This window comes from Danio aesculapii, chromosome 23 (genome assembly GCF_903798145.1).
Source record: "Danio aesculapii chromosome 23, fDanAes4.1, whole genome shotgun sequence".
In the NCBI taxonomy this organism is placed as follows: domain Eukaryota; kingdom Metazoa; phylum Chordata; class Actinopteri; order Cypriniformes; family Danionidae; genus Danio; species Danio aesculapii.
In genome coordinates, this window is record NC_079457.1 from 43617831 (window position 1) to 43636604 (window position 18774).

The 18774-nt window shown below is 34.7% G+C and overlaps 1 protein-coding gene across 3 annotated transcripts in view; it reads left to right on the forward strand.

The window, feature by feature from the left end:
* The first annotated feature begins 250 nt into the window (after positions 1-250).
* The window catches only part of rap1gapa (RAP1 GTPase activating protein a), a 137488-nt gene continuing 118964 nt past the window's right edge, over positions 251-18774 (forward strand). For all 3 annotated transcript variants that reach the window (XM_056448673.1, XM_056448675.1, XM_056448674.1), the window contains exon 1: positions 251-372. In XM_056448673.1, coding sequence (XP_056304648.1) covers positions 329-372 — 44 coding nt within the window. In that variant the 5' untranslated portion in view covers positions 251-328. The remainder of the gene's footprint in view (positions 373-18774) is intronic.

Sequence of the window (18774 nt, forward strand, 5' to 3'; positions counted from 1 at the left end):
GACTGAAAGTGGACATATCCAACCTTGTTCAATCCTTATTTGCCAAGGAGGCGTAAGGGAGAGAGAGAGAGAGAGAGAGAGAGAGAGAGAGAGAGAGAGAGAGAGAGAGAGAGAGAGAGAGAGAGAGAGAGAGAGAGAGAGAGAGCTAGGGGAGTGGAAAGAAGGACAGCGTGCTGCATGTGTACAGTTACACACCAAAACACACACACACACACACACACACACACGCACACACATACACAGACAGACAGAGGCAGTCAGTCCAGGGAGACTGAGGCAGTGCTGGAGTCTCTAGAGTTTGTCTCTGTTTTCCTCTCCACCATCCAAGATGCCGCAGAGAAAGAGGAGTTTCACTTTTGGAGCGTACGGCGGGTAAGACGCACGCTGTTTGCTAATAATATTTCACTTTCCTTACTGTGTGCCTTGAAATGTGATTGTAAATAATGTTTGGGGATACCAGCCACTGTGGAAGGGTGATATGATAACAGTGTGTTCGAAAGCTAATGCATTGTAAAAGCAGTGTTATCGCATACGAGCAGACCTGATTTCATCGCCGGGTTGTATTTTTGAATGACAGGACTGCGGCTCGGGTGAACTGCTTCTCCTGCAAGTAAGCCCTGTAATTAAAGGCCATTACAGCAGAGAAGGTAATTGAGATTGGATTGAATTAGACACCGCGGTTGACTGAAGCAGACACACATGTGAAGCTCTGAGTCTGTGAAGCGGGCCAGAGAGGTTAACAGAATCACAAGCTGTTTACTCTGAGGATTCGATTAAGCCCTTTTAAAGTGATCTGTTGATTCAGGATTTTCAGCTGGGGTTGTGTTGGTCTGAATGGCTACCGGCTCCAGTGAGGGAGATTCCTCTGCTTGTTAAAGGATCTGGTCTGCTCAACAGGTGCAAGGCTGCCATATTTCACTTGTGTGTTGTGAAGGACGGGTGTTATCTGTGCCTGCGTGGCTGATTTGATCACTGGAATGCTGAAGAGGACACTTTACCTGTCCTGCAAGATCTGGATTTAAATACTGTAGATGCATTTCTGGGTTTGGATACATCTGACTGAGTTTGTTTTCATGAGTGATTAAGGTGTGCTTAAATGCTTGAACATTGTAGAAATGTAAATTGTGTCTTCAGGGCCCAGTTTTTCCAAAAAATGTAATCTGAATCACATAGGTGGAGGGTGAACAAACCCCAGAGTAAGGCTAATATTTGTTAATATTAATTTACTATTAATAATAATAATAATAAAAAAAATAATAATGATAATAATAATAATTAATATTAGAGAGGACTCAGCTCTCACTATTCTTCTGCCCTAGGTGACCTCTGGATTCGCCGGCCCTGAATATACGAAATCATTCTCTTTTTCACGAGGCCAATTAAAAACCGAACTTGTAATTCAGCAATTAATATTTGACCTTTAAAATGTAAAACTCCAAACGATTGGCTAAACAAGATTACTACACTATAGGCTAGACTACGTTAATGAAACTACCAATTTCAGTTAATGCTGAAAACAAGTTAAACCAGTGTATATATTATTATATTAACACTCATTTTTCGTTTTATTACTTATGTCCTTGACCAGCAAATCAGAATAGTCTGCTGGCCAGCACTTTTAATTTGGCTTTCCGAGCTGCTGCAATCTCCAGTAATAATAAACAGCGCTCATCAGTGCAACGTGCGGGGTTGGACAGTTCCATTTTTGTGCGGAGGGGGACTTGATATTTCATTGACAAACTTACAATAGCTAAATTGTTGTGTTAATCATCAACATTAAATTACATTCATATTACGCCTTACACACGTTACATGTTTTTAATGCATTTTTTTTCTTTGCTGCTATCTCCGTGGTATCTGGCCAGAGGGAGGCTAAGCCTTCCACAACCTTACACACGCTCCACCTATGCTGGATCAGATTTTTCCTGATTTGGAAATTTCATGTTTTGCTCTGCAGGATTAAATGATCTATCTTACTTTCATGAAAGTTTTTTTTTTTAAAGGATCATTGGGTTGGATCGCTGTGATCCAAATGCCAAATTGTAGGATTACCAAATCCTGTTTAGCATAGCCTTAAATGGAACCAACAGTGTCTAAGCTAAAAACAACAGGTAGACAATATACCAGTGGCCACAAACAGCCATTGTTTGTTTTAATGGAAAGAAATAAAAACACTGCAATCAACAGACATTTAACATTTTGGTCACGCTTTATTTTGGTCCGTTTGTTGAATTCATCTAAACATGCCAACTAATTCTCATTAGATTATAAGTAGACTGTTAGGTTGGGGTTAGTGTAAGTTGACATGTATTTGCAAAGTTTCTTATAGTCAGTTGAATGTCTGTTGAAGTATCAGCATCAACATACCAAGCAGACAGTCTACTAATACTCAAATGGTCCATCAAAAAAAAATGTTACCAACATTTTTTAGTTTGTTCTAATACAATACTGCTTTGATATTGTTTTGTTGTGGGAGTTTACCATATCTCATAAGATGTGACATGCTTCATATAGTTCATATTATTTTTTTAATATGTCATCAGTAACCACAAGGTTTGTGATTATTCATTTAAAAAATACAACTTTTCAAATTTCATTTGGTTTATTTGGTTAAAAAAATCACTACAGAATCCACCCTTCTGATGGGATCAGGATAATCTTGTTTTTTTTTTTTTTGATCAAATGGATCCCAATCTGAGTTCAAAGTTTTGAATAACCCAGAGGGCAGGTTTGATCCAAATCAAATGTAAGATTGGATTACATGGTCTGATCTTAAAACAAAATCCCTCTGTTACTTTTGAAAAACCCATTTCCAAGATTTGATCCAATCCATAATGCAAAATCCCACTGGATTACTTTGGAAAAACTGGGCCTAGGTGACATTCTTTGCCCAAAAAAACTTAAAGCCTTTCAAAGTCTTAAAGGGATTTATGACTTTGAAAGTCTTTTAAAACTTTTTTAAAAAGAATATTGAATGAAATATTGTTCATAAGGGATAGTTCACCTAAAATAAAATTTAAAAATCTATCATCATTTACTTAACTGTTACTTGTTCCAAACCTATTTGAGTTTCTTTCTTCTGTTAAACACAAATGATATTTTGAGGAACGCTTAAAACCTGTAACAATTGACTTCCATTGTATTTTTGTTAATGGTTGCAGGTTTTCAGCTTTCTTCAAAATATTTACTTTATTGTTCAAAAGGAAAAATAAACTTACAAAAGTTTGAAACCATTTCAGAGTGAGTAAGTAGTAAGTAAATGTTCATTTTTGGGTAAACTATCCTTTAATTCACTCTTTGACATTCAAAAGCCTTAAAATGTCTTAAATCAAAGTTGAACATTTTAAATTCATAAATTTTTACTTTTAAAAGTTAAAAAAAGACAGTTAATTAGATATTTAGGGCTGCATTGTGATCTTTATATGGAGTCTTTTATGCCATTGAATTCTTCTTGTTCAAAATATGTCTCTCATAATTAAATTATTGATACACTAAGTGACATTTGGTAGGTGTCGTTTGTAAATCATGATAAAAAAAATATAAACATTTTGGTGCGTAAAAAAAAAGTTTAAATATGTTGATCATTTGCATTTCTGATATGTTCAGCATTTTGTAAAAATAATAAAGAGTTTCACTGGTGATGTATGCAGTGCAATAAAGGGCAGTGTGTACTTTTAAGAGCTTGCTTCACTGACTTTGTTGATAGAAGGAAATTATCCATATCGATCCGGTTTCTCATTACACTCTGTAAATTGTCTGTGGATGCGATTTGACATTTTCTTGGTCCTGAAGATTGTGAAATCTAAAAGTCATTACCAAAAATTGCTCCAGGTGTATATAACAAGTGAACAGATTTGCTTGTGTGTGATTGGTGTGTACACGACCTTGTGAAAATTCACCTGTTTACAAGTCTAACACAGTGTGATGTAGCTTTGAGATCTTAATGCGTTTGTCATTGAGGGCAGTAACATTTACAGCTACTTTTTGGAAGATGCTTTTATCCAAATTACACTTCTCTGTCCTTATCAGTTCTGAGGGACATCATTATTAGTGACTTAAGTTTCCAGCCCAGATATTAAAGGCACAGTCATCTTTATTCCTGTGTTCATTTTCCAGTGTTTTTAAAAGTGTAATATAAACAAGTATAATAAACAAGTAAATAAAATAAACAAGTAAAATTACATAAAACTGTGGTAGAACAAACATTTCTGTAACTGTTAGTTTAATGATCAAATAGCTTTCATTTTGAAATAGATTTCAAAGTGATTAATTAATATATTTTTATTTTAATTAAAGCTGGTTTTAGTAAGGGCTTCATGGTGGCTCAGTGGTTAACACTGTTGCCTCACAGCAAGAAGGTTGCTGGTTCAAGCCCCAGCTGGGCCAGTTGGCATGTTCTCCTTGTGTTTGTGCAGGTTTCGTCTGTGTGCTCCGATTTCCTCCACAGTCCAAAGACATGCGCTATAGGTAAATTGAATAAACTGAATTGGCCATAGTGTATGTGTGTGAATGTGTGTGTATGGGTGTTTCCCAGTACTGGGTTGCAGCTGGAAGAGCATCCGCTGTGTAAAACATGCTGTATAAGTTGGCTGTTCATTCTGCTGTGGCGACCACTGATGAATAAAAGGACTAAGCTGAAAGAAAATGAATGGTTTAAGTAAACCTCCAGCACATGCTTTCAGATGGAGCGGCATGTACTACACAGAATCATAGTTCACTGACAAGCTATGCAAAATTGTTTTCAAAATTTAATCAAACAATAATTATTTTGAGACAATAGTTCTATGATAGTGACAGCTATAAAACATCTCAGTGAATCATGGTTTCGTGTAGTAAATGCTGCACATAAAAACGCCATACTGTATAATAAAATGTTTTACTTCATACTTCAATCGAGTGTTTGCAACTTATTCCCTATGTGAGCTGATTCTGTAGTTGTTTGATCATTAGTTGCTGATCAATGAATGCAGTTAAATCGTCAGTTTATACTGGGATTTCCTGGGTTTATTCTTTGTGGGTGTTGGATTTTTTCACAAAAGCAGCCTCTGGCCTGTGGCGAACATTTATTACTGATCACACAGCCATGCTTCTTTGACAAGATGTGCATGACAATTGCAGCTTTGCTCAATCATTTTGATTACTTGCTCAGTCCTACTGGAGGGCAAACCCTTTGAAGAGATTAGGGCATAGTGATGAGCCCTTCAGAATGAAACACAGCCAGAGGGGGTTGCAGAACTGGTTCGTTTTACCTCTAGAGGATGTTATCCATATTCTGGATGTGTTTCGCATGTGGATGATGCTTTCAGGTGACCTCAGAATGTCAGATCAAGAGTCATTTTCTAAATAAAGCTGCTCTATGTTAGCCCTTTTCTCTGGCCTCATGAACTCTTAATGGAGCCTAATAAAATAAACAACAGACGCAGACTTTGTCCCAGATCTTAAAGTGCTTTTTTCGTTCTGCCTCTCGTTGGTTGCTGAGTTGAGACGTAGGGTTTGACTCCAGACTAAAAAAACACCAGACAAGTGGATCCTGTTTAGAAACAGCCATGTGAAAAAGCTGCTTGTTTTGCAACCGCTGGTGCTGATCACTGGTACTTGAAAGGTAGAAAGATATTGGGGGGAAAATAACATGTTTTTCTTTTGTTTTTCTTTGCTTTCTTTTGCTTTTCTGCTTTTGCCAGATTAATTATATAGCTTTATTATAAAATAATAAACTAATTTCTTATGATGTTATGTTATGTTGTTTTTAATGATGGTGTTATTTTGTAGGGTCATGCATGTGCATTAAATATAGTATTTTATCATTTATATTGCAGTATTTTACAGTCCTAATAATGACCTTTTATGTAGCATTTATATATATATATATATATATATATATATATATATATATATATATATATATACACGATATAAGATTATAAAAGATCAAGTTAAACCAAACTTTTATTTTGTTGTGTTATTGTGAAGACATTTGTTTGGATTTTTGTGTATGTGATGTGACCAGTGTTGGGGAAAGTAATGCTATACAATATTTAGTTACTCTCCTAAAAAGTAACTAGTTGCATTACTTAGTTACTTTTTATGGTAAGTAATGCGTTACGTTACTTTTGTGTTACTTTTCCTTACCTTTGCTGAGGCTTGATCTCTTTCAGAACTTGTGGGGTTTTTCTTTTTTAACTAGAGGAGCTCTACAATGAACAACACACTGTATAACCTACACCTTTATTTACCTTAAAAAACACATGGAAAACTAAAAATGTAGGATAATGTTATCTTCTGAGAATTTCCTGAGGCCAGAGCTCTACATGCTGTTTATGCAGATAATGAAAGATTGAAGCAATGTGTTTGCTGCTTTTGTGCTTTATTTTATTAGTGAAATACAAACCATTTTCAAGTACAATTCCTTTTCTTCCATGTGTTCAAAATAATGAATGCATTTTCTCATCTTAATTTTAATTAAGCATTTTACTTTTTAAAAGCGAATTAATTCAACAAAAAAGCAACTCGCGTGACATAAAAAAAAAAAAAGCTCAAATATTATTACTTCATTTTTCAAAGTGATGCGTTACTTTACTCATTACTTAGAAAAGTAGAATTATTATGTAACTCCCGTTACTTGTAATGCGTTACCCCCAACACTGGAAACGATGATAGTTTTATGAAATGAAACCAACCCAGGCTCATTCTGAGAACGTAGTCCCGGGGACGTTTCTGGAGACCGCGAAATACGTCCCGGGAGGTACGTATTTGTGCAGTTTTTGTTTTCGCGAGTCCACGAGAGGCCGCTGTGCGCGCTTTTTCCCGCGCCGTTCTCGCGTAAACCGGCTAGAGGCCGCTGTCGAACGACCTTCCGCCTGTCTGCCTGTCTTCATGACGGAATGATTGACCGTGCGACCGGCCAATCGGCTGACCCACCCTCCTCCGTCCCTAAACCCAACCAACGACGGTTCACAAAAGCCGTCCAGAAAAAGAAAAGCCCTCGTCCGGTTTTTACCACGTTTTCGGATTTTGACCACATTCTCACCCTGTGACGAACTTGTTCGCTTCATTTTTTGGATTTTGTTTTTGTTTTCTTACCTGATTCCTGGAACCGCTCTTCCCTGGACTCGAACCCGGTCGTCGTCGTGGTCAGCCCCTCTCTGCGCCTCGAGTACACGAAGAGCTAACCGGACAAACTGGTTGCAGCGGGAAAGCCCTCCACACGGAGGCGAGCGGCCGGCTGGCCGGCCGGCGAGCGCCGAAGGGAACGGCGTCACACCGCCCCGCAGCGTTCGCTTAAAAAAATGAAATGCAGCCGTACGTACCCCCGGCTACGTACGTTCTCCAGAAACATCCCCGGGACTACGTTCTCAGAATGAGCCTGGGTTGAATGAAACTGTAAAATGCTTGTGAATGACTCTCAGAACAGCTCTGGAAATGAGCGTTTTAAATTGCAGATGAGCATTGTGTGAGCATTAGTTTTCTGCATCGTGGAAATGATGGTTATGTGTACACAACAGTGATTTTGCCGACTGACAACAACAATGTCAAAACAATTCCTGTTCACACGGATCAGCAAAAATATCTGAAGCAATATTTTATGCAATCAAGGCCAGTTGTTAAATATTGTATTTTTTGTTGTCATTTTATGTAAATGACTAAAATAAAATGTTTCATCAAATGAGACATCAAATTTAATAAGTTTGGAATTTGGAAATGTTTGGAAATTTTAAAAAAAATGGTTTAATTTAATTTATTTTTAGCTCATATAACTAATAAATATGTCAGTCCATATAAAGTTTCTACTAAAATTAAAGCAGTATCATTTTCAAGCCCCCAAAACACTGTTATAGTTGCATTGTAAAAAGTGAGTAAAGCAAAGCCATGAAAGAAACAATTTGGTTTTTACTTAAAAAGGCGCAAAACCAATGTAATTTGAAACTATTACATTTACTTAATTGTTTATGATAATATCCTTTACCTAACTTTTTTGTTCAAGGTTTTTTTTATTCATTTTTCACGTTACACAGAGCAAACAAAAAAGCAAAAACAAAACACCAGATCTAGGAACAATATCCACAGAGAAAATAAAAGATGAAAACATGACATGAAAATATTACCCTAGTTCCTTTTTTCTTTTATTGTCATGCTGTGTGTGTCCATTTCCATCACAAGAGTTTAAAAAGGTTGCCAGACCCTATAAAATGTCATAACAGACCCTCTTATAGTATGCCTTATTTTCTCAAACTTAAGATGTGACATGACTTCTCTTATCTAGTAATTATGTGCTGGTGGAATACAGGCTTTCCATTTAAACCAGTCTTCTAGCCAGAAGAGAACCAAAGGCTATCATGTTAATTTGTCTTATGTTGAGAGGATTCTCAGGGGCCACCAAGAACAATGCAAGAAATGGTAATGGCTCTACTACCACCCCAAATGCCTCAGAACAGGTCTCAAAAAACCGAATTTAGTACATGTAAAGCTTTGGACATGTGCAGCAGAGAAGCGGGAGCCTGTTTACAACTATTGCACATGGGATCTATGTCAGCATTTATCTTAAAGAGTCTGACTTTAGACCAGTGCAAACCATGAACAATTTTGAATTGTATTACAGCATGTCTGAGGCATATGGATAATGAGAAAATTCCTTGTATTATTTTATGCCAAATTTCATCTGAGATTGGTACTTAATACTTTTTAATACAAACTTTTTTAAGTCTACTAATAGTAGTAATAATGTTAAAATATTTAGATTTTAGTCGAAAACGTTGTATACACTGTTGTTTTGTATTTATAGTTTTATTGTTCATGATATAAAGTGCATACCTAAATGACAAAGATTAAAGGTGCTTGTCATCCTTAGATTTTTAATTCTTCATTTGTTTACCGAGTGTCATTGTAAAGAGACAGCTCATCCACTTTCATTAGGTTTTTATTTTGCATTACAAAGACTGTGCGTTCACCTCTCGAGGGCCGATGACCACTCATCCACCTCTCACTAAACCAACACTAACCTGTCTGTCCTTCATCTGATCTTCATCTGAATTTACAGTCACGTTCACATTCGGCGGCTGTACTGAAGACGTGACTGGAGAAGCTGGATTAATTTTAGTGTTATTTGAAGAGACAAACACTGTTGATTAGTTCTGAAGGGCAGCTGTTAGGCGCTTCCTGTACTCACACAGAACAGCCTGTAATGACACATAACTCATTCGCAGCAGGGGCCAATTTATGAAAACTGCACCCTGTAATAACATTGCTTTTTTATTTCACACTCTGTCTTGCTTCAGTACTGAGTTTACAAAAATAAGGATTTATCTGGGGATTTATTTCTACTATTGAAAATTGGTTGATAGATATTTTACAGTTTCTATTTTCAGGGCTTTGTTTTGTCTGTTTTTGCAATGCCCACTTTTCTCACACAAATTTTACTGTTTTTTTTCTTCATTTTACCTTTTTATGGATTCATTCTTTTTATTTATAAACTAAAAGTTAAATAAAAAATTTGTAAAAACAACAACAACGTATAGTTACTTGAATTTCTAATACTATACATACTTGAATTCATGCTATAATACTTTTTATACATGTAAAAGGTTTATGTAAAATCATTTTATTTTTTCCACAGCACCTAATTAAGAATATTCTTCTTAGTGTATGAGTGTGTGTGTTTTTCCCTGTACTGGGTTGCAGCTGAAAGGGCGTCTGCTGCGTAAAACATATGCCAGAACAGTTGGTGGTTCATTCCGCTGTGGTGACCTCTGAAATAGAGACAAAGCCGAAAGAAAATGACTGAATGAATGAATTTTTCCAAATGACTTTTTTCTTCTCCAATTTTCACACTTTTTTATTTGGTAACACTTTAGATTAGGTCTAAGTTCATGCTATGAACTACTGGCTTATAACCTGCTTATTATTAAGATATTAACTGTTATTAGTAGTTATAAAGTATGATCTTATTCTGCATCCTTAATCCTACTCAAAATATAAACCCTATAAACCCTAAATATAAACTTCTACCTTACTAACTATTAATAAACAGCTAATTAGGGGTTTATTAAGCTAGCCACTGAAAAAAGTGTTGCATGCAAAACTGTTGCAAATAATTTATTTGGGCTTAATTTAAACAAACAAATTAAATTTAATAATGTTCAACTTAATTTTTTTGTTTAAATTCAGCCCAAATAAATTGTTTACAACCACTCAACGTAAAACAATTGAGTAAATCCAAGGAATCATCTTTAATTAATTTTTTTCAGTGTACTGTTAGTTAATTTGGTAATACCGTAAATTGTGACCTGAACAAAAGTGTTACCTTTTATTTTATGTGCATGTTTTTGCTTGTTTGTTTGTTTGTATTATTTTTTAAATCTAAATATTATTGACAAATAGATTTAACTGCCAAAGGTGTAAAAAAATCTGTACTACTACAACATACTAAAGACGGCAGAACAAGAGATCAATTGTCATTAAAGAGATCAATTACATTTCAAATATATACAAATTGAAAATGTTATTTTAAGTTGTCATAATATTCGACTGTTTTTGTTGTTTTATTGATCGAATGAATGCAGTTTTGCTCAGCATTATTAAAAAAAATATAAAAGTATTTTATATCATTTGACAAAACTGTGTAAAATTTAGAATCAGTCATGTATCAATTTTCTGCCACAACTTGATTAGAATTATCTGCATTTTAAGCATATTAGTTTTGCTGCTTTCTTAGTCAGTACTGAGTGTAGTTTACATTTATTTAGTGAATTCAGCCCTGAGACCCGAGATCAGATTTACTGCTCCCCTCCTCAGACTGTGACCCATACGATGCAGATCAGCACTCAGTCTCACATGACAGCTGCTGCTACTGCTGTTTATAAGGCTGTCTGCACCTGTGCTGTTGTGTAACAACAAATGTGGACATTACAGCTAAGAGAATCACTCTGCTGAAACCTGAAGAGCTAAGAGACGCTCTAAATGTGTTCATTCAGCTGCCTGTCTGTAGACTCTCACTGCACTACATCCTCTGTCCCAGCTAACTCTATAAATGTTGTGTAAATGTTAGCACATCATTATTGGAATAATTCATTTGAAACATCTTTAGGATGTTAGTTGTTCATTGTGAATGTTCTCATTATGTTAATAGAATAACATTCTTAGAACATGAAGTCATGAAATCATTAACCATTTTGATTTTGTTAGTGCACATTGCTAATTTTGTGGTAAACAATTCATCTTTGCATGTCCTTAAATAAAAGTTTGCCCTCGTAATTTAAAATTTTAATCTAAAAAAACTCACTTTCTGTTTGTTTTCAGTTAAATTCTCAGATTACGTCAGTCTGAGGAGTTAAGCATAGTTAACATACTTAACGATGCCCCTCCAAAAGTCAGTTTTGACAGCGCAATGACAATAAACAGAAAAGGGTGAGGAGGAGGTGTCTGCTAGGTTGTAATACCTTTCCCCAAACCCTTTTTCTGATCTTTCTGAGTGAAACGTCTGCTTTACTACATCCAGATCAGCTCACAATAGAAAAAAAACAAGCCATGTTTTCTCATTTAATATTCCATTTTTCTAGGAACTGCATCACAATGTGAAAAAATTTAATAAATAAAACACTGTTGCAGCTTCCGGTTCATCCAGACTTTAATATAATACGGATGAAATGTTGTATGTAACATTTTAAATAACATCCTGCAAATATTAATATACTGTAACATGAGGTTGATGAAAATGTTTTGGGTAATCTTATTATAAGCAACAAAAACAAAAAAGAATGTTTCTACATTGTCTAAAAAACTGTACATTTTTAGGGTTTAAGGAAAAAAACATTGTATAACTTAAAGAGAACATTAAGGGAATGTTTTCAGAACCTAAACTTTTTAGTTGGAATACTGTTGCTGCAAGTTTCTGTTTAATGACTGCTTTTGAGATATTTCAGATGCATATTGACTTGTTTCACATAACTTTCATTCAAAAGTTTACCCAAATTTCTCAAAATGAGTGGTAACTTTTCTTTTAGTACTGTCTTGAATGATTTATTTCACATAAAAGATGTTTACAGTACATATATTGCAGTCCACAACAGAAAATAATTGTTGAATCTATAAAAATGACCCTGTACAGTTTATATATATATGTAATATATGTATATAAAGTTTATATGTAAACTTCTTAATACTTCCCAGAATTCTCAGAATTATTTTTGCCCCTAAGTTGTTGACTGTTGTTAATGAGTGCCACATTTGTCCTGAACTGCCACAAATTCCCCAGCCCCACCCCCCCAAAAAAATTAATAAAAATAAATAAATATGAAACATACATATCTTCATTCTGTTCAACAATTTTTACATTCCCCACTCTTAATGGATTCTTTTATTCTTCATCCAGGTCAAGGGTTCTTAATCTGGGTCCTGGAAGGCCGGTGTCTTGCAGATCTTAGCTCCAACTTGCCTCAACACACCTACAAGGATTTTTCTAGAAAGCCTAGTAAGAACTTGATTAGCGCCCAGGTATGTCTAATTGGGGTTGGAGCTAAAATCATGACCGAGATTAAGAACCCTTGATCTAGAGCATCAGCTTAGTCACATATCAGTCCTGTTGTGAAAAGATGGATATCAAAATACTTACAGTAATTTTTGTAAATAGTTAATGTACACAAAAATATGAAAGAATATGTGGAAACTGAAGGATTGTTCTGGAAAACAGCAGCAGTTTAACTGTTCTGGAGGACAAACGATGCATTAACAGCTATCATTAAAAATAAGGAAAACAACAACAACAACAACAGCAACACCGTATTAAGAATCAAGTGTATATGAACTTCTGAATGGGGAAACAAAAAACAATGATTATTTTCTCTTGTCAACTTTATAGTATGTGGACCTATTTTAGGTGAAATACTGCATCATATTTAAAAAAACAAACATGCTTTCTGGTAAAATAGTTAACACTTTGCATTTTCTGCTAGGTGTTTGAAACTTTTGACATCAACTGTACACCACTTCAACAATATTCATTATTTAACAAGAAGACTGACACTTGAAACAAGCACCGTTTGCACATGCTTTTGTGTCACTGGAGTCATGAAAAATGGATGTGTGTTTATGTAAGGCTCTTGTTATGGCACACAGTGTATTGGCAGTGACTGGAGGGCTGTTCTCTCCATTATGTCCTGTTCCCCAGACAGCAGGTGTAACTCCATCCTCCTTAAACACTCACACTCAGAGACATTAAAGCATCTGTCAACACTGACGCACTGTTTCCCCCACAAGATGCTTGCATCATTTTTAAAATCGACAAGCGGCAGTATGTGCCGTTTTCTGACGTAATACTGTATCTCAGAAATCTGTTGTGTACAATATTGAGGGATTCCTGAGTATAATGTGTTCCTCCTACAGTCTAGGAAAAATGGTCTGTGGTTCGTTCGTTCGTTCCTTTGTTTGTTCATTCGTTCGTTCCTTCATTTGTTCCTTTGTTAATTCGTTCCTTCCTTCCTTCCTTCCTTCCTTCCTTCCTTCCTTCCTTCCTTCCTTCCTTCCTTCCTTCCTTCCTTCCTTCCTTCCTTCCTTCCTTCCTTCCTTCCTTCCTTCCTTCTTTCCTTCCTTCCTTCCTTCCTTCCTTCCTTCCTTCTTTCCTTTCTTCCTTCCTTTCTTCCTTCATTCCTTACGTACTTACTTGCTTACTTACTTATTTGCTTACTTTTTTCTTACTTATTTACTTACTTATTTCCTACTTACTTATTTCCCTACTTACTCATTTCCTTCCTTACTTATTACCTTATTTATCTTTTTACTTATTTCCTTACTTATTTTCTGATTTATTTCCTTCCTTACTTAATTCCTGACTTATTTTCTTACTTACTTATTTCCTTATTTGCTTACTTATTTCCTTTCTTATTTTCTTACTTACTTGCTTGCTTACTTACTTACTTACTTACTTAGATATTTCCTTCCTTACTTACTTATTTACTTGTATTTACAGTAGTAGGTTGCATGAAACTGATTAAAAATTACATCAAATTGATAATATATTTATAAATTTTACAAATTATCTATTGCATTATGCTATTAAAAATCATTTGTATTTCATATAAATGCCCTTCTTTTAAAAAATTGAATTTGATAATCCTAAAAAAATGCTTCCAATAAAAACTGAAGTATATTTTTAACATGTGAAATGTTTCTTAAGCTTTAAGTCTCTAATTTCTAAAGGATCATATAATGCAATACTGCAGTAACCGTTCTTGAAAATTCATCTGTGCTTAACAGGAATAAATTTATATTATAAGTTTATATTTTAAAATATATACTAATAGAAAGTAATGTTTTTAATGGTCATAGTATTTCACAATATTGCCATTTTTAGTAATGTGAACTAATGCTTAAATCACAGATTTCAAAGGCATTACAACAAATCATATATATATATATATATATATATATATATATACACACACACACACACACACACTCTAGTGTATGTATGATATACAAAGCGAAGGCACTTCAGAACCATTTCTGGCTCCTTAAAGAATCTTTCAGTGAACAATTTTTAAAAGAACAATGTTTTGTTTTAGCATTTTAATAATTTAAAGAATTGTTTTCAGATTTAAATCCCCTGTTGTTATAAAAGTAACTGAGTTGACTAAATTCAGTCAAATTCAGAACCTGTCTCGAGTTTAGTTTGCTAAAGTTTTTGTTTATTTAGTCAGGTTGTAAGTGGTTAAATGTTCATCAAGCATTTTGTTTCTGTTCACAAGGACACTGATCCGTGACCCACAGAAGAGTTCAGGGTCACGCAATAACTCAAGTGGGTATGACCAAAATAACACAAAAACATCAGTGTGAAAGTGTGAAAGGCGCTAAATTCATCTGATCATATAAGTGTGTTTTCATATTAACGAGATCACTCTGATGAAATAGTTAGTTAGTTAGTTAGTTAGATTCTTTTACTTCCTCTTCCAGAGTGAGTAAAAGGGCTCGCAAAATCACTCTGGACGCCTCACACCCAGCACACTACCTGTTTGAACTGTTACCGTCTGGTCGGCGCTTCAGAGCACCAAGCACAAAAACAGCCAGACACAGGAAAAGTTTCTTTCCTCAGGCTGTCTACCTTATGAACAGTTAAATATTCCCCTACTGTGCAATAAATATGTGCAATACTTTCTCATACGCACTTGTACACAGCACCTTATATCAATATACAATGCAATACTCTCTACATTCGCACTTGTACACAGCACCTCATAACCTGTATATTTATAACAATCTGTACATACAACTCAACATCCAGGTTTCTTCACTAACCGCATCTGTTTAATGTTCATCATTTTTTTATTATTATTTTATTTTATTTTTTTTGGTTTTGTTATTATTTTGTGTTGTCACTTGTCACTTTATGTACACTGGAAGCTTCTGTAGCCAAAACAAATTCCTTGTGTGTGTGAAGCACACTTGGCAATAAAACTGATTCTGATTCTGATTCTGATTCTAGATAGTAAGGGCACAGTTACACTGGAGGATGTGATACCTGTTTCCGTTCTGATTTGTTGACAACATACATTTTTCTGATGACCAGCTTACAAATTCTATTAAAGGGACTGATATCTGCATTTACACTTTGCACAACTCTGATCAAGAAACAACTGATCTAGAAATGCTTAGGTTGTCCGATTAAAATAAAAAGGCATGATTTCAATGGAAGCTATTTGTTTTCTGCCAGATCTTTAAATGTCAGAGAAACATTGGTCTTATAATGCAGAAAAAAGCCTTCATTCTTCACTACGCCACTGAAACGAGCAGCGATTGTGGGTGATGTTGACACGGTCACTTTCTCAATGACATACAGCTAAATTTGACTGGACTATCTTATTTTGTACAAGGTAGATGCAAATGCACATGTCTGATTCATATCAGTTTATTTCCACATATGAATGAGACCGATTCCTGACTTTTATTTATTTACTGGCTAATTTGTGTGTATCTGTAAAATCTCATTCGTACAGTTTAGAATGATTTGCTCACCCTCCAATTCTTATGAATTCGCACAAATTAGCCACTAAACTGACAAAACGGTTACATTTCTTGAGTTTTTTTGGGACAACTTAATTGGTTTATGTTCAATCAGCTTAAATTTGTAAAAAAACTAATAAGTGAACTGAATTCCTTCATGTTGTCCTTACACAAATCAATTGTGTGGAACCCTGCAGTGTGAGTTTAGGCTTGAATATCAGAATATGCAATTTGTGATTCAGTGTGAGTCACTTAAACCATGTGATGTATTTTAAACGTGGCCTTAGTTTAATTTAATTATTCAACCATTCTCAAACATGATCAAAGCTATCTGCCTTTTCCAGTTAGACAGATTTTTTATTTACTTATTTAGTTGGTTTAAATTTTTTTATTTTTCCTTTCCATCCATATATTCTGCAAAACCAAAGTGACTTTACTTTTTTCCAGTCACTCAGAATTTATTTGTATTAATTAATTTAGTCAGTTGGTTAGTTTTAGATTAATTAAATTAATAATTTAAACAATCAATTTATATTATTCATTTATTAGTAGTTAAGTAGTTTATTTGTTTATCTATTTGATAAGCCATCTCTTCTCTCTTGTCTTCAGTAGGATTGTGATGATAAATCTGCCACCATCTTGGGCCACGGATGGGGGAAATAATACTCATTATATTTTCATGTATTGATTATTTTTTTGAAGATTCTCATTTCTTTAGAAATGAATTGAAGCATAAGCGGAGAATGCTCGTGAATGTACTTTTCTAAATTATAAATGACATCCAGCAGGATTGTTGTGCTCTGCATGAGACATGATTTATGACGCCCTACCAGAGGGATCAGATGCTTAGACAGGCTTGTGTTAGAGCCAAGTCAGCTTTGACATCTGATTCACAAAGTCGTTTTCAATAAAGCATCCTCTCTAGTCTCAAATATTGACAGTCTCCTCTGTATCTCAGACTGTACCTGTTTTATTGCAGAGTGATAAATCTGAGCTAACACAACCTGTGCGTTTCATATTGTATGTGCCTGCAGAGGTTTGAGGGCAGCAATAGTACATTATCACATTAAATCAGAGGATACTGACAGTAAAGGCTGCAGGCTCTCCATCAAGCTCCGAAAACCCTCTGGTTTATGCTCTGAATATAAATGATGAATAATACATTCTTACTCTAGGGCCCTATGAAATTGTAATGCTATGTTTTTGTTTTTGTCCCCCACAAATTTAGTTGTATTTTCATGAACTTTATCTTGTTTTTATGGACTTCGTTTTGATGGTTATATACAATTTTAGTTATTCTTTGAAGTTGAAGTTGAAGTTACTGTTACTGTCATTTTGTACTGTCATACATATCATTTAACATTTTTTGCAACAATTAAACAAAATATACATTTTTTATTATTTATTTTCTTTTCTTCTTTTTATCTTCCAATGTTAGTAGCCAGTTGCCATTTTCAGTTTCCACAATTTTGTTGTTGGGAAAATATATATTTATGTGCAAACATTTGACTTTGGTATGCTAAAATGACTTAGATTTTGTCCACATGCCTCCTCATTCATTTTACTTTTTTTGTGTGTGTTGTGTATGATCTTGCTCAATGTGCATGAGCAAATGGGTTATGGTTTCATAGTGTTATTAGTGTTATTAGTGTTATTAGTGTTATTTCACATGAATTTTCACATGAATTCCACACCAAACTAATTATTTCCTTGCCACAAATTTTAAACAAGCTAAATATAGCTGTATATATGCACTTTTTATTCAATAAAAATGTTCTTTAAAAAAACAATAGACATTTAAAAAATTATTGTCATGTATCTAAAATGCACAGTAGTCTTTACTGGCTAAAGGTCCCAGATCACCAGTTAACTAAACATAAAGTAAATCTCATATTAAATCTCATATTAAATCTCATGGAAAGTTAATCTCATATTAAAGCTATGTTATTGTAAAGGGTGATAATTAAACCATTACCAAAAATAACTATAAGCAAAAAAAAGCCAGTGAAAAACATTCCATGTGCACATGGTTAACTTAGACCCATTAATAATCTGTTCAAAGAATGGTTAAAGCGAAAGCGGCAACTGCTACTGCTTACAAAGAATCTCAAGCTCTCGAAAGTAGCAATACTGTGGGTGCACGAGCATCGAATTTGTTCCAGTCTATTTCAAAGAGAACCAATCGCACGAGTTGCGCTTCCAGGCACGGTCACTTCGCACAAGAAAACAAGAGCGTGCAAGCTTTTAAAACACTCACGTACATCATATCAGCTGAGTTCTTGTCAGTGAGCGAGGAGCACCTTAGTCTCACCGTGCGCCTAATCCTCTTATTCGTTATTCACCTGCATTCTTTTGCTCGCACAGTGTCAGTTATGCTGCTTCTCGATTCTAAGATCACATTTGCCAGCATATTGACAAACGGTCTTAAACTAAAGTTCTAATCTTTATTTACGAGCCAGCACTGACAATTTAAAAATGTATTTCAACCAGCCAAAGTGGATAGCCATAGCTCAAATCTACCCGCATTTGGTGGGTTGGCGGGTGTTAATGTCAAGTCCTGGATATTATCATATATAAAATATGTCCATTTATAAACACATTTATAGCTAATATATTTGTGTACATATTTGTTATTCCACCAGTTGAAAAAATATATATGTAAACAGACATTTTTGCAATATTTTGAAATATATGTTGCATATGACCTATATTTTATATATGTGAAATCCAAATATGAATATCATTGCCATATATCAGATTCCTATACGTGTTATTTATACAAAATTA